At 29.6% G+C, this 17335-nt stretch overlaps 2 protein-coding genes across 4 annotated transcripts; one reads left to right on the forward strand and one right to left on the reverse strand.

The window, feature by feature from the left end:
- The first annotated feature begins 6811 nt into the window (after positions 1 to 6811).
- On the forward strand, positions 6812 to 8472 carry LOC106767371 (probable receptor-like protein kinase At5g20050). Its single transcript, XM_014652250.2, has one exon. The coding sequence runs from the start codon at positions 7002 to 7004 to the stop codon at positions 8337 to 8339; it is 1338 nt and encodes a 445-aa protein (XP_014507736.1). The 5' UTR covers positions 6812 to 7001; the 3' UTR covers positions 8340 to 8472.
- A 2712-nt stretch (positions 8473 to 11184) lies between these two features.
- Positions 11185 to 15584, reverse strand: LOC106769303 (deSI-like protein At4g17486). Of its 3 annotated transcripts, none has more exons than XM_014654872.2 (5): positions 15402 to 15584; positions 15074 to 15253; positions 12563 to 12850; positions 11917 to 11997; positions 11185 to 11788 (listed from the first exon to the last, which is right to left on the reverse strand). In XM_014654872.2, the coding sequence occupies exons 2-5, from the start codon at positions 15237 to 15239 to the stop codon at positions 11649 to 11651; spliced, it is 675 nt and encodes a 224-aa protein (XP_014510358.1). In that variant the 5' UTR covers positions 15240 to 15253; positions 15402 to 15584; the 3' UTR covers positions 11185 to 11648. The 3 variants fall into 3 exon arrangements, with proteins under 3 accessions (XP_014510358.1, XP_014510357.1, XP_022639489.1); XM_014654871.2 differs by having other exon boundaries at positions 15074 to 15288; XM_022783768.1 differs by lacking the exon at positions 15402 to 15584 and having other exon boundaries at positions 15074 to 15394.
- Between the last annotated feature and the right edge of the window lie 1751 nt (positions 15585 to 17335).

Raw genomic sequence — 17335 nt, forward strand, 5'->3', positions numbered from 1 at the left:
TTCATTTGCGATTTAAAAAATTCTTAATAAGCATAAGAACTGGTGCATTTTGCTTTCAGACCCACTAAACTATACCTTTATATGTTCGGCTCAATTTCCCAATAAACACACAATTCAACAATTATAATTTATTAATAAAATTTACACACATGTAACAATTATTACAAGTATAACTCAATGTAAGTTTTATTAAAAATATCACAACCAAATTAAAATAAAAAAATACCTAACCCCTAAAATATTTATGTATCAGGTTTTAAAACAAATTTACTAATAAAATTTATCACTATTTTTTTTTATCTTTTAATTCCTCAATCTTTAAATTCTCAATATCTTTTTCTATATAGGGACATTCATAAACTAAAAAACGTGAAAAAGAAAAATATTTATTGGGACTGGATCTAATTTCGATCCAATTTTTAATTCAATATAATTCATCCAATCTAAATTTATATAAATTTTTATTATTTTACTTATCTATTTATTAACAAATTATTAATTCCTGTATGATATTAGAAAAAATATTAAAACTTTATTAGTACATATATTTATGCAACTACGAATACTTTTTTTTTCAAATTAATTATTCATATTATATAAATATATCTACTTCTGAAATTGGCACATTTATTTGTTTTCTAGATAGTGTCATTATAAAAGGCATATCAAAATTTTCTTATGATTATAATTTTTGTTTTATATTAGTTAAATTTCAATGAAAAAATTAAATAATAAAAAGTTAAATAGGTTTTTACTTTCTAAATTTAAACGTCAAATTGAAATTAGTTTTTATTATATATTTTTGTCTTTAATTTTACAAAAATGAATAATTATAATTATTTTTATTTAATGAAATTAACTTTTTTTTTACAATGATGTATTAGGATAACATTTGACTTGTTTACTTAATTTATCATTTTTTGACTAAAAAAATTAATATAATTGGATTAAAATCGTATATAGATTTATTTTTAAAATTTGAAAATAAAAAGAAATCAAAGTTTAAAATATAGGTGTATTTCAATATGTAAAACATATTTCCTCCAAAGATAAAATATATTTTTACATTTTACCTAAACAAAACAAAAACTAAATATATATTTAGGTTATAATCATCATATTCTTTCACAAGTTAGAAATACGAATCATCTTTGAATACATTTGATTACCCAAAAATAATGATAACAAATATAAGACAAGGTTGCTAAAATCAATCAATTGTCACTCTATCCAAAATTCCAATAATTAGAAGTTCATTATAAAAAGAGAGTGAGCAGCTGTTATGAGAATTTTAATATGGAACTATAACTATAGTTTGGGTTGCTAAACAGGATCATTTGCCATAATCATGCGTATCAAATGATTTTAAGATTGCTATAACTGAACGTAAGAAAACATTTTTTGAGACAGAATCATAAATAAACAAAAATGAATTTTGTCTAAAGAGTTAAAGAAAGTTGCTGTCTTTCTTCGTCTTTTTACATCTTATCATCCGTTACGTTACACCACCTTGATTAAAGAAATCAATGATCAATATATATCAGACAATCTTGATGAAAATCAAAGAAATTTTGAGTCCTTGAGTATATGATTAATATACATGACATAGATGACGTAAACAACAAATTCCGGTTAAGAGATAGAATTGAGCAGTGAGCAGATGTCTAATGGGAGAAAATCCAAAGAATAAAAGCGCAAAAGAGGAGTAGAAGAGGTATGAGATGAACAGCTTTCTGTGGAGGTGGCTTACCATGGAGTGCCGTTTCTTTCTTGTTAACAACATCGGACATAGAATAATGAATTGGCAAGCCCTGTGAATCTGCCATTTTAAGAGATGGAAAAGCTAAAGCAGTGGCTGAAATGTCAACCAAGAACTCACCAGACGCTCTTGAGATACTTGAAGATCTATGCATTTTTAAGAACAAAGATTATATATAAACGGAATTATTCAAGTTTTGTCTCATATATATGTGTGTGTATTATATACTATGTTATAAGGATACCTCAAACTCCAAGATCGATAGACGTTTGCGTACCCACCAACCAACCATTTGCTTTCAGAGCTGAAAAAGGTTTTGTTTCAATCGAGGTTGCCATTTACACGCTACTTAGCTGTGGTTGCAATTAACAAATGGATTTGATTTTATAAGAACAATCTAGGGGTTGAAAGCTTCGCTTAGAAAGCAGCTTGTAGAGTATTTAAAGGCATGGCATGTGCATGCACTTGGTTGGAACTCGGCAGAATCAAATCCCTTCATAAATCAAAATATTATTAGAGTTCATCTGGGTATGGGATGATGCATTGGTATGCGTAACTTACTCTCCAAGAAAATTTATAAAAGACTCTTTCACAACACCAGTTCTTTATGACACTACTTATCATGTATTCATTCATGATGGAAATTCAACCGTATTATACACATATATCAATTAACGAAAATTTAAATAGTAGTTATAATACACGTCTTTATATTAAGACATTTGCCTTATGTAAAGTCTATCATAAATAAATCTTCTTAAATAATTTAGGTCATTTTCTTTCTATCTTGCTCCGTTTTTCTACTATACCATTACTATCTAGAGTCTTCTTTTTAAGCTTTCAAAAAATTAAAAATTTCCAACCAACTAAATTGTTTTAAAACTCTTATTTTTTAGCTTTAACTTTAAGTAGTTCTTAAGTTACAATAGAAACTACAACTATAGGTCAACATAGTCAAAGAAACTAAAATAATAAACATGATGGCTAAAACAACACTAAAACAAAATTTAATAACATGTTATACTAATCATATCCAAATCCGATCATGATCCACATAATTTACATTTAATTTATTTCATAGTTGTTGTGATGAGGATACCAAAATTGGACTTCCACAAAAAATGTCCATAGGACAAAATTTATGTTTCTCGAATTGTAAGATAGTTTGTGAAGTTTCAAACTAGATGTAGCTCAGTTTCTTGAGTTCTAACCTCAAAGAAAGTCGGTTTCTCGAGTTCTAATCCCAAGAAACTCGGTTCATGAATTCTAACTCCTAAAAAGATCGATTTTTGGAGTTTTAACCCCTAAAAACCTCAAACTCTCTCCTAAACACAAATAAATATGAATTCATGTCAAAATCCAAAATATACACAAAGAATAAACAAAATTTCTATTGACCCGCAATCCTAATTGACTATAGGATTCGAAAGTTGTTTGCCCTATCCTTGGTAACCCTCATTGGAGGTGAAAAAACACAATGATGGTTATGGAACGAGAGCTATATCAAGCAGTGACAATAGTATGAGCTTTCACAAGTTGAACAACCTACACAGAGCTCGGCAATGGGTGGGCCAAAGAAGAAGAGGTGCGAGCAATGAATGTGTGAGCTGTGAAGATGTGAACGATTGAGGAGCAAGCAATGGACCTCAGCTAGGGTTTTAACCTTGTAAGGAGTTCGACAAAGGTTTTAAACGAATCGACAATTGTTTTTTTGCTACGAAAAACAAAGAGGGAAGTTGTTAGAGTTTGAGTGAAAGATAGATTTTCGAGTGACTGAGAAGTTTTTTAGAATGATACAACTGTGAGAATTCAAGTTAGTAACAACAAAAACTGATAACAATAATTTTTTTTTACTTACATACAAATTTATTTACAATTTATGTCCTTCGCAAATGTTTATGCCGTAATGTATCAAATATACAAAAAAATATCGATAGGAAATATTTTTTTTCACTACCTATGAAAAAAACTATATGTAAGTCAATTTTACACCTCTTCTCTAGATACAATTCGTATATATTACATGCATTACCAACAAATTCAAATTTGTATATAAATAATAATAAATAAATCATATTTTTCTTATAATAAATATCAAAATTCACTTAAATAAATATTAAAAATAACTAGTTTATTATATATTTATTATGTGAGAGATACATATATTTAAAGAATATTAATTTTAGTTTTTATCTTGTTTATGATTTTCGTTAAGATATTATTCTCGTAATATATATATTTTAAATAAAAATTAAATATTAAATTACTATTCCAATTAACATTTTAGTTAAGAGAGTTGCATTAATTGTTTACAATGAGATTTTACTCCTATTATTTTTACTTTAGATAATTTTTCGGACGCACATTAATTTATAATAATCTTCTCTTTAATATACTTATGGATCATTTTACTTATGTACTAGTTATTTAATATTTTTTTATTAAACATGAGACTTTAGATTCACGTTGAATCCTAAAATTCTCTTCTTTTTTTTTTCAATTTTACTCTTCATATGATTCTTTGTTCGAATTAAAATATTTATTCTATCGATTTTATTTTTTAAGTGATCGTTTCTTTAATTTTAATCATTTTATGTTGATTTGACCATTTTTTAAATTTAACTAATTTTTAATTATAAAACTACTAACAAAATTAATAAAAATGATTTACAATAAAATTTCAAAATGTATTTTAATTTCATAATTATAATATAAATTTTATTTTTTATTATCATAAAAAAAAAGTGAAACGCTGTGTGTTTTCCCTTATCAAAATAAAAACGATTAAATTGTAGAAATAACAATGCATTTCACCTTTAGTTTATTACTTTTTCTTTGTTCGTTTGACTACTAAATTGTTAATTATATTCCAAAAGTTTGGATCTTTGTAATTGCTGTTGCATCATCTTACAAACCCCATAAGTAAGCACCAACTCCTGCAGACTTCATTCGTCCATTTTCTTTAATTATGTCAAATGTTATTCTCCTTATATTTAAATAAATTTATTTACAAGTATTTTGTAAAGCAATATAATTTAAATTATAAATTAAAAATTCGAATTTATACATAAATTAGGTGAATTCTAAGATGAATCATTGTGATATGTGGACGAGCAAGCGTTATATGAAATTAAGGTGTAAAATCTTATCATAGACTTATTTTATAAAATCAATCTCTTCTCATTATTTTCTTCTTCCCTTCCTCTTTCTTTTGAACACCCAACATCATTCCTTCTTTCATTCTTCCTCAATTTTTCTCTTTCTTTATATGATGTTTATTTCTTTTTATTTATACTAAAATTCAGACTTCCCTTTACATTTCTAAAACTATCTCATGAAGTACTTGTAACTATTGATACATTCATTCAATATGAAAAATCATCCTTTAAATCAAAAGTCAAAAGTAAAAAAAAAAAATGAACTAAATTCAAACCATACGATAGCAAAATGACACTATAAATAACTCTCAATCAAGTGATGAAAATCACTTCTCAACTTCAATTTGAAAACTAACCGCATCTTCATATTTGTGGTGTCATCACTTGCGCCTCCAATTTCCTTTGAAAAGGAAAAAATAGAAGAAAAAGAGCTCATTAAAAAAAAAAAAAAAAGCCTCATTTGCTCCAGAAAATGTTTCACAGGTTCCACAAAGTTTATTCTAGAAAGTTTGTACTGAAAAACTTTTTCTCAAAGATATTATGTATTGTTAAAAGTTTGTTTTAAAAATTCTCTTCCAATAAACTGGTTAAAAAATTCATTTTAAGCTTGTTCTGAAAATCATATTCCAGAAAACTTGTTTCGAGGATTTGGAAGTCACTTTTACAAAAGGTGAAAATGGTTATTTTGAAAATTATTGAGGTACCATTAGAATTTATCGAGGTGCTGGAAGAAAAGGCTTGCTTTTGGGTTATTCTCTCTTGTGGCTTCTCGATATCTTGTTGTTAGTTTGGGCTTGGACTTAGGTTCGGACGTCCATAATTTTTCTTCTTTCAATCAATTCCATTTATTTAGATATTTATTTTTCTCATTAGATATTACTCCAATATTCAGTCTCTCTAAAATGATTGTAAAATAATACAATAACTTTCAATTTCATCATGCATCAACAATATAACAAAAAAAAAACGTGATAATCAAAACATAAAAAAAAAAATTACATTCTGAATTATACAATTCTATATGCAAATTTCGAATGTAAATTAATATTTGGGATTCAACAATCTGAAATTCAAAATTAAGTCTTGCAAAATTCTTACTGGAAATGTGAGCATAAAATTCGGTTTAACAAGTTATAAAAATAATATGCTCAACATCTCTCATTTTTAAGAATCTGTATTGTACATGTTTTTCTTTTATTACGCAAAAGGGCAAAAGGGCAAAAGGGTGAAAGTATTATGTTTTCACACAGTGAAAGTGATTTTGTAAAATAATTTATCGATCTCACCTCCTTATACCCTTTTTCAATGTTTACTTTTGAATTAAATAAATTTCAAAATATTCCAAGTAATGACTCATATTTGCCAAACGTGTTTGTTGAAAATAATTTCCAGAATTAGTAATCCTAGGAATATAATTTCTGAACACGTAATAAATCGGTGTAATATAATTAGGTAAAAATTTGATATCCTAAGTAAAAAAAATTAAAATTAAAGAAATCATGTCCTACTGAAGACAGATGAACTGGGGCATCCCAAAATGATAGGAGTGAGAAAAAGAGCTTTGTCATTGAATTCTCACATGCTTGGAGGGCCATCTTATAAACAACTACACGAGAGGGCATTGAAGTTTTCTCTCATTGTGCTAAATTTTGTGGAAGAGAGGGAAACAGCAGAACAAAAAGTTTTGCATTTGACCAAATTAAACCTCAACTTGTCCTCATTCTTCATTCCCCTTTGTCACTACATACATATGTTGCCATTGGATTTGGAGAACTACAACACTGACCAAATCAAAGCCCGCGTTTCACACAACAATTCTGAAAACTACAACCCCATGCATTTTTCTACGCTCCAGACTTGTGTTGTTTTTAATTGAATTTCTTGGTTACTTCCAATGTACATAATTAAATTAATGCTAAAACCAACCATTATCGACGGTAAGAATGGTCCCCCTTACTAAAACTAATCAAATACTTGTATTTATATAAAAACAAGTTACACATTTTTTTTTTAGTCTTGTCAGAATACTAAAGAGACCCTTTTGCCGTTGGTTTACTCCTTCACCAGAAAACAATGAAGTTCTGATGGAGGACAGAAAAGCCAACACAATCTCTGCGATAGCGGTCATTGCACTTATCATATTCATCATCGTTGCACGCGTCTCCCTCAAGCTTTCACACGCCTTCTTCCTCATATGTGGCGCTTCTATTGCTGTCATCATCGCCGTCTTTTCCTGTGCATTCATAAGGCACCGTTACCACCGCCGGAGGAGGTTGTTGGAATCACAGTTGAAGACGGAAGGCCGAGAGCTTCGAATAGAGTACAGTTTCTTAAGAAAAGTTGCCGGGGTTCCCACCAAGTTTCGTTACAAGGAGCTTGAGGAAGCAACGGATGGGTTTCAATCACTGTTGGGAAGAGGGTCCTCCGCTTCGGTCTTCAAAGGCATTCTCAGCGATGGAACTTCGGTTGCAGTGAAACGGATCGATGGAGAGGAGCGTGGGGAGAAGGAATTCAGATCAGAAGTCGCCGCCATTGCTAGCGTGCACCATGTCAACCTGGTGCGTATGTTTGGTTATTGTAACGCCCCCACATCGCCTAGGTACCTTGTTTATGAGTACATCCCAAACGGGTCTTTGGATTGTTGGATCTTTCCCTCAAGGGAAAAGCGTGCACGTAAAAGTGGGTGTTTGCCATGGAACACTAGATATAAGGTTGCGATTGATGTTGCCAGAGGGTTGTCTTATCTTCACCATGATTGTAGGAAGAGGGTTTTGCACCTTGATGTCAAACCCGAGAATATACTCTTGGATGAGGATTATAAGGCTCTTGTTTCAGATTTTGGTCTCTCAACGCTTGTAGGAAACGATGTGAGTCAGGTGATGACAACAATGAGGGGGACAAGAGGGTACCTGGCTCCCGAGTGGCTTTTGGAAAGAGGGGTGTCAGAGAAAACTGATATTTACAGTTATGGGATGGTTTTGTTGGAAATAATTGGAGGGAGAAGGAATGTTCTGAGGGTGGAGGATCCGAGAGACAGCAGTAAGAAAAAGTGGGAGTTTTTTCCTAAGATTGTTAACGAGAAAGTGAGGGAGGGGAAGTTCATGGAGATTGTGGATCATAGGTTGATTGAAAGTGGGGGTGTGGATGAGAGTGAGGTGATTAGATTGGTGTATATTGCATTGTGGTGTATACAAGAGAAGCCAAGATTGAGACCTAGCATGGCACAAGTGGTTGATATGCTTGAGCAGCGTGTGAGGGTGGATGAACCCCCTGGTTCCAGAATGATTCTAGTTGATTTACTAGCTGTTGATGAAGATCCTGTAGATCATCGAAATCTTGCTAGGTTGTTGACCTCTGTTTCTAGCAATGTGGATTGTACATCTACTTACTCACTGGGAACAACTATTTTATCTGGCAGATAGCTTATTAGACCTCCTAATGCACTTCAATCTATCTCATTACCTTGCTATTTTTTGCTTCTCATTACTTACTTACTTCAATTGTATAAATTGGGACATAGTTCTAATATTTTCAGTGTGGAGATTATATTACATACATGCATGCAGTTCATCTTTTTCTTTTTCACTATAACCTGTTTTCTGGGTTCTTCTGCAAACAATGCCTGTATGTTGGCATTACCATGATTTGGAGGTTCCTTTGACTAAGTTTTTGCTGATTTAGTCTTCAATTTTTTACGCTAATCAGTCTTTTCGTGCCAAGGTAAGAAATAATACAGTATAATCAATAAAGAAAAAGTGGTGGAAGAAATTGTCAAACTTAAAGAGAAAGAAAAGCTAACTCTAGTTTCACTTATTGTTCCTTCTTTCCTAATAAGTAACGAATAGTTTGGAATGTAAAAAGATAACTTTTGTAAGTTTGTGTATAATAACGTCTTTACATTAATTTAGTTTTCTACGAAGGAGGAATTGGTTTTCTCACCTCAAACAGATAATATGGTTAAAATTTATTGAAGGAAAACAACTCTGGCCGACAAAACTATAGTCCTATTATTTATTCTTGATGTTTGTGTTTTTCACAAAATAAAGGATAACTTCTGACAAATTATCTTTCTTATGACATATGAAGACTTGTAATACAATACAGATAGATGTTGAACATATCTGACTTGTTCATGACAAAGACAAACGTTGATATTCTTTGATACTTCGTTTTTAACAACCTTTTTTATTATAAAATGAAGTCTCATGTTGACCTTAACGACAAAGCGCGTGAGCTTAAATACAAAAGCAGAAGTAAAATGAAATTTCACCAAAAATAATACGAATTTTAGAATAATCAAGACCTCTTTTTAAAGCAGCATTAAATAATTTCAGGTACTTTCCATCTAAAAAAAAATCAAATAATTATATTTAATTGAAAAAAATTATTGTTGTATTCTTTCTGCAAACACAATTTATTATCATATATATTTTATTTTCTATACACCAACTATTCTATTCTCAAGTTATGATGTTCTTACTAGATATATCATACTACTGTCAATGAAAGTCTGAATTTTCAAACAGATCTTAAAAGTTTGGGAAGTTTATTCACAAAAAGTAGGCTATTTCCATTGGATAATAAATAGGAGCATTTGGCGCCACTAACTATGTTGTCAAGTTTATTTGGAAGATTGAATAATTTGTCAAAACTATGGAAAATAAGTTCATGAGTTGGGAGGAATAGTATTGTCATCATAGGCTGCCAAATACAATTACAAACAACTAGATGTATCATATAGCAGATAGTTTTAAAATGCTGAATTATTGAATGATATCCTCTATTAAAAATATTTTTAAAAAATATACACCATTTCATTTGTTGAAATTATTTAATTCACAGGAAGATTTTTAGAGAATACCACTCATGTTCAAATATTAAATTTGATAACTAACTCTATGTACAAAATGTTAGGTATGATGATGAAATTGTCCTTATTTATCTTTGAAAGCTTGATAACGTACAAAAACTGAAAATGGGTATGAACGTGCAGAAGTTTATGAGTAAATTAAAAAATATATATTTAAAACGAAATAGCTGTAAAAATATAAATAGATTTAATTTATTTTTCTTTCGGTTATAATATAAATATTATTTTACATTAAAAATTTATAACTTTATTTTAAATATTTTATTTTCATTTAAAAAAATTTATTTGCTGATATATCTGAATATTCATATTAAATCTGTGTTTTAAATGTATATAATAACTTAAAAGACTAATTACTAATATATATATATATATATATAACATACTCTTATTGATAGATTAATATATTAAAGATCTATTCAGAGGACTGATGTAAGAAAATAATAACTATATCATATTTTAATCAATTATATTATTTGGTGTACTATGATATGATTTCTTTATCCATTTTTTCATTATAATATGTTAATCTATCATATATTTTATTTTAAGGAGAAGTTGCATTTTAATATATAACATGATAGGATAATTAATTTGTCTTTCATTTTCTCATCTTTCATCTCTCATCTCGATACTCGTCTATCCTATTACTGACCAGCACCACCACCATATAAGCCCTAACAATACAATTTTAAAAAAATTACATTTAATTTCTCGATGAACTATTAGGAATATGGTTAACAATTTTCTTTTACTTTTATGATTTTAAATCATACCAATATGTCTTAATGCATCGTCACTACATTAGTAATACACGTAACAATTTATCCCTTTAAATGTGAATCTACATTTTTCATGTACAGATATGCTTATAGACATACATATTTTACGAATTTGACACTGCAGTCTAGTGTTGTCACTGGAACATCATACTATGTAAATTTTCACCATCTTCTGTAGCCACTGGTGTATCAGATTACCAACAATAATAATTCAACTATATGGAAATTTTAGATATTAAAATGATAATAAAATTGCCAAACTTAAAAATATCTAATAATAAAAACTCATAATCTACTAAATATTATAATCAAGCGTGTAAATTCTGAACTTCTACTGTATTCTGTTGTATTAATATATTTTAACGATAATACAAATGTCACCTTCTAATTTAAATATCAACATGTTGTCATGTAAAGTCTTCATTTTCAAGCGATATAAATATTTATCTTTAGTGGTTTCATAATTAGCCAAAATTTTCAATCCCTATAATTGTTACGATATACTTTTGTATGGTTTCTATTATGAAATATATAGTATATTAATAACACAAACTATATCCTAACCCTAATTGACATAAAATTTTACTCATTTGAAGGAAATATTATACACAATCATAAATCACAGTAAGTATTTCTATCAAATTAGATCATGTCAATCATGTAGAATAGCGCACGGCATTGCTATTCAACCATGCTTACAGTGGTCATTTCATCTTTTGATTTTGTGCAGGATATGAACCTCATAAGAAAAACAACATTAAACCCTCGTCCTCCAACTGGAAGATGTTGTTTGTACCATGTTGTCAAACAAACTGACTAATATTCCATAGCTTACAGACAGTTTCAAACATGACAAAATACTAAGCCTCAAACCTGGCCCCACTTTCCACCCCTAAAAAAAATCAAACAAATAAGCCCCATTCGAAAATCTTTTGTACACAACAAATACTGGATTCTCCAGTTTCAGTGAACCCAAACCCATGGATGATTGAGAAAATTTAGAAAAAATAATCACTGCAAACAAATGGATAAATTTCAAAGCGAGGCACCTGTGTAATTTCTAACGTCAAAGATACCAATTATTTTGCTTGGTTTTCTCTAACGAAAGTAACATCCTCAGTTACAGTTGATGATGAAAGAAGGTGCTTTTCTTGCTCCTCATCTATTTCTGTGGACTCGCGGGGTGTGGCAGGTGAAAGAGATTCAACAAATTCATCTTCTGCAAACATTCGTAAAGACAGACAGGAAAAAGGTTGCAGATATTATTAGCAAGATGGAAATTTAGTATGTGCATCATTTGTAATACATGTTGACTGGGAAGAAAGAAAGAACAAGAGATACACACACCTGAACATTCATGGTATTCAGGTAGCTGTTTAACACTTGTTACTTGAAGACTTTCAGGAAGTAGACAACTGCATAAAGCACCTACAATTTTTACCAGAGGATAGATAGACTTAGGACTATGCTCATTGTATTTTAGGAGTAAAATGACATAAAATGTATAGAAGAGAAAATCAATGCGTCCGATTGTTAGTCGCTGTTGATGACGTTACAAATGGTGTTATCCAGATAAAAGCAACTGATGTTTGATATTTTCAAAGTAGTTTTCATTGCCAAGAATAACTTGAAAAAAACTGATGAAGTTTAAAATTCATACATTGGCAAAACATGATATCATTGTCAGATTATATTTTAGACAACTTGAACTCGGTTCTAATATTTTGTTATTCATAATATAGAGCCTATAACTTGATGTTTGAAGACAATATTTTCTCTCCTTGTCTAGTTCAAGTATGTTTTCAGAAATATGTGAGCCCTATAATGGCCCTAAACTTTGTAACTGACGGGTGGGGTTGATAGGAGCATGATGTTACAAGTGTCTCCCTGAAGAGATGAAAAGAGATCAGAAAGCAACTATGGAAGTAAAAAGATAATCACGCATCAAAGTGTAAAAAATAAGCTTACAAGGAATTTCCTAGTACGGTTTTACCTAGCTTAGCAAGCCGATTCACCCAACCTGGGATTTGTTTCCCAGTCAATCTATTGGAGAGATCTTCTGTAAAATGATTGCAGTTCTTAGTTATAAGGTGATAGGTATCTCCATGATACTCAGAAGCCATGTTTTCAATAAATGTACGAAACTCAGAAGCACTCATATTAGTTTGACCCAAAGTGATGGAACATCTATATATGAATCCAGGGCACTTCCTTGGTTCCACTTCAAAAACTCCACTAGCTGGGAAATCATGGGCTCCAAAACCATACTCCTTACCATGCACTGTTTCAAAATAAAAGAAACAAAGCAAGACAAAAAACTACACTACATTAGAGCATTATATATACAAATTAAAACAAGAGTTACAACAGCAGGAAACTCATCAGCATAGATCACGAAACACTTCTTCTGGGGTATCTTCAGAACAATTCTGACAAAATTATGATTGTTGCCAAACAACCATACAAAAATAAAATATTTAGAACTCGGAAGCTATTAATAAAGTAGTGTATCAAAAGGATAAAAAATGAGTAAGTTAAAATATGCTAATTTTCTTTTTATTTATTTTATTGAATACAGACTCTCAATCAACCAGGAAAACCACTTCTAGAAGCATGAAACCTCGTATACAGACAACACACAACATATCCAAAAAGGACTCTAATAAGATATAATGATTTTGATGATAGCAAGGTCTGTATTGCAACTGAAGATGTATGCACGTTAGCTTACATTTGACAGTGAGATTGTAACTTCTATTTCTGAAATTGCATTAACTCCGAATAATCATACAACATGTACATAAGAGGAGCTCTATTCCATTTTAGGAAATAAAATTTCTCCATTCCACCATAGAATCCCTTAATTCATGGGACTTCCCTAATCTACAAACTGATTTTGGACAAACTAGCTTATAAGTTGGTCGACAGGCCTATTAGTCATAATTCTACATTTCTAGAGTAGCTTACCAAACACACTCTTGTAAACGGTAAAATACAGTTTAGAGTACATGGGTTACTCTTATTTTAAGTCTTTAGAAACAATAAGGTGGATTAGGAGAGCCAAACATGAAGATTGCAAAATATAAATGTTTTAAACAGAGTAAGGAGTTTGACACTTAAGGGAAATCTTTTAAGACAACGATGAAAAGATAAGTTGGAAGGCGGCTGTTAATGGGATTCTAATCATTCAATTATCTTCAACTGATTAGAGGCTTTCTGAATATACAAAATCTGTCACCGTAAGCATAAGATCAAAGAAATTGAGCTGCATTTGAGCTATTGTAAGTTCAATAGATGTTTCAGTTCTCTCTCACTTGTTAGCCTTACTCCAGCCAACCACCTTCTTGGATATTGTACAATAAATACTGTTGGTAGTGTTTCTGAATTCGAAGTCATTACTGAACATCATAACGTCATTCGTCTTTCTCATTCCAGATATGCAATCTGGATTATTTATTATTGTTGCTGTCGGTGTGTGAAATACTGGATTATTTATAATTATTGGGCTGTGACACTATTGTAAGGATAAACTGTATAGTTTAAGGAAATTTGTAGAGTTTTTATAGACTGACTCAATTTTTATTTACTTAATAAAAAAATACTAAAAATCTATTAATGACTTGAATGAACAACATAATACTCTTAACACAAAAATAAGACAGGGTTTCAACTTTATAATAAAGTCAAGTAGCAAACAGCAATAATAAGATTTAATAATGTAATAGAACTAAAGTTTTCCAACACACTATGTCACTAGTCTATCTAGAAAAGAGTTTTCCAATGAGATAACTTATTTTCTCTTTTTAAAATAGTAAGAATATAAGAGTTAACTTGGAAGTAAGAGAATCGTAACTGCAATAACTTGATTGTAAAAATGTTTATGATGGAAAAAAAAATACCATTTTACCAGTAGAAAGGATGCAGAGCTATAAATCATAATATCACCTTCTCACTTTTAAACTACTCAGTTTGTTCTTTGTCTTACTAAGTATATCTTTTACCCCTTTGGATTAGGACTAGTTTCCCTCACAGTGTTGCGCTTATATTGATTATCTAAAAGATGATGTTTTAACTTATATATTAACTAATATTATCTAAAAAAATTTCTTCATCTCTTATCCCATTAAAAAATTTGCCTCAACTTACCTTACTGAGTTTAGTTTATAACCATTGAATTAACATGTTAGTTTTTCACTCTTGTGAAGTTAGCTGTCCAATTCAATATCTGAGAAGCCACAAGCTGGTAAGGTGTTGTTAATCACACATTACTATTCAGCAACTCAAGGTTATACTCGTCTCTCCGCTCTCAAAATTTATGGAGAAAAGTTACAAACAAGCACTCAAGGAAAACACACATGATATCACAGAATCGTGAATTAGGAGCCTTCTCAAAGCAATACAAAGATAGAAAAATTGAAATAAAAAACTGCAGTAAATCAGATCTGGTATACGCATAAAAGCTAGTTAAAAAAGTTCAAGGAAACAGAGAGAGACAGAGAGAAACCTTCAATGCCAGAATGAAATATGCCAAATCCAATCCAGTAGACGTAATTATTGACAGGGGTGAGATCGTAGACATTCAAACGCACGAGTGTGTTGATTTTGCTGTTACTAAGTTGGTCATCGCATTGTGAGGTGGAAATGGACTTTGAGGCATTCTCCACACCCATACTGTAGCAGCAATCTGAAAATTACCGAACCCAGCACAAACAGGACAACCTTACAAACGAAATTACCAAAAGAGGAAAGTAGTTACAAAGGGAAACACTCATTCCATGGACATGGAACGAGAAGAAGAAATCACACAACACAGATCCATGTCCACGACATACCACGCTGAAGCAACCAATCTTATGAAAACATTAGACTTCGAGTTGATTGAGATAAGCGGTTGGTTACTTTTGAGTCAAAAGACGTGTTTGGCTCTCTCTGCTATTGTTGGGTTGAGACAACTCCTTTTTTTTTCTCTGTCTAGTTCCACCCTTTCAGTTTTCTCAATTTTATTCTCTGTCTGTTGCTATGCATAAGACCAGTTGTTGGTCTGAATTTTAGTTTACTTTACAGGTAAAAATAATTTAGTCCAAACAATTTCAATTAGAGTAATCTTACTGTGGAATTATATAGGATTATTTTGTTACTAAAATATAATTTTAAAAAGTAATTGGACATAAATATCTAGAACTAATTTATATTTTTTTAACATTTAAGAATCAAATATCTTTTTATTATTAAAGACTAAATTCACTCGACTACACTTATCAAATGTATCCTTATTTTATATTTATACATATGTACTCTTTTTCAATTTCATCCTTTTTATAAACTTATCTGAGGAGTAATGCTATTGTTTTCTAACCGTTGGGAGGAAAATATTTCATAAAAAGAGTAATTAAAATTGTATTTCTATGTTTTCAAAATATAAAAAGAAAGTAAGAGAATTATCATAGGAAGATGTTATAAAAGAATTTAAAGCTGTGTTTAAATTAAACTAATCAACATCTTATCAAAATATATATATATATATATATATATATATATATATATATATATTAAAAATACGTTAAGGATTAATAATAATAATAATATTATACATAGTAACAGTAATAAGAGACGTTAACTTTGTGATCTAAGTAACTTTTTTATTATAATTGTATATAAGTAGTTACATAATCATATTGTTCGGGATGGATTTTGGATTTTACTTTTAAGAGATTTAAGAACTGACGCTGATTTTTGGTTCTATAAAGAATACAAGGTAAACAAATTATTAATACAAATATATTATTTATAGAAAGAAGAGGACCCTTCATTATAATAACGTACCGATAAACTAAACAAATATTTAAGGTAAACAAAGCCAAATATCTTAACGAATATATTATATAATTATATTTAATTTTAATATCATGAAAATAATTTTTCATAAATTTCAGGTTGTCGATAATAATTAAGAAAACTTATATATATATATATATATATATATATATATATATATATATATATTAAAATATATTTTTTAATTTTTGAATTTTCACACAAAATTGAAATTTGTCAAAAGTTTTAATATATTTTGATTTTTAAATTTAAAAATGAAAAAAAAATATAATCTTTTTAAATTGTTTTGATGTGCCAAATCTAAATGTTAATATGACGTGTTTGACAAGAAAAAAAAAATTAACCTAATTGAGTAAAAAAATTATATTAATTTATTTTTAAAGTTTAAGAAGAGTTTTGAAGATGATGAATTTTAATTTTATGTTAAAATTATGAGATTAAAAATATATTTAACTCACACATTTAGTAAGTGGACAACCTGTTCAATCCAAATCTCATCATTTTTATAACTCAATTCTACTAGTAAACATGTATTATCTTGAATGTTTCTTAAAATATTTAATAACTTTTAAAGATCTCTCCTGATGCTCATCAGAAGATTTCTACACAAATTGAGATAAAATTGAGATAAAATGTTAAGTAGGCAAGATCAGGTCTAATTATAGACAAATTGATTAATCATCCAATATAGAGTTTTGGATTTTCAAGAAGTGTACGAAAAACCAACACTAGATTATGATGTTGCTCCATTAAAAAATCCACACGTTTTACACCTAAAAAACATGTATCTTTAATGATTTTCAACATGTATTTTTGATGACAAAGATAAATCTCCTCAGAATTACATGTTCCCTCTAACCCCAAAAAATATTTTAAACTCTCACATCATTCCTATAAAAGCACGCGTCTAAGTAAGATTTAAAAATTTCAT

This window comes from Vigna radiata, chromosome 7, assembly GCF_000741045.1.
Source record: "Vigna radiata var. radiata cultivar VC1973A chromosome 7, Vradiata_ver6, whole genome shotgun sequence".
Taxonomy (NCBI): Eukaryota; Viridiplantae; Streptophyta; class Magnoliopsida; order Fabales; family Fabaceae; genus Vigna; species Vigna radiata.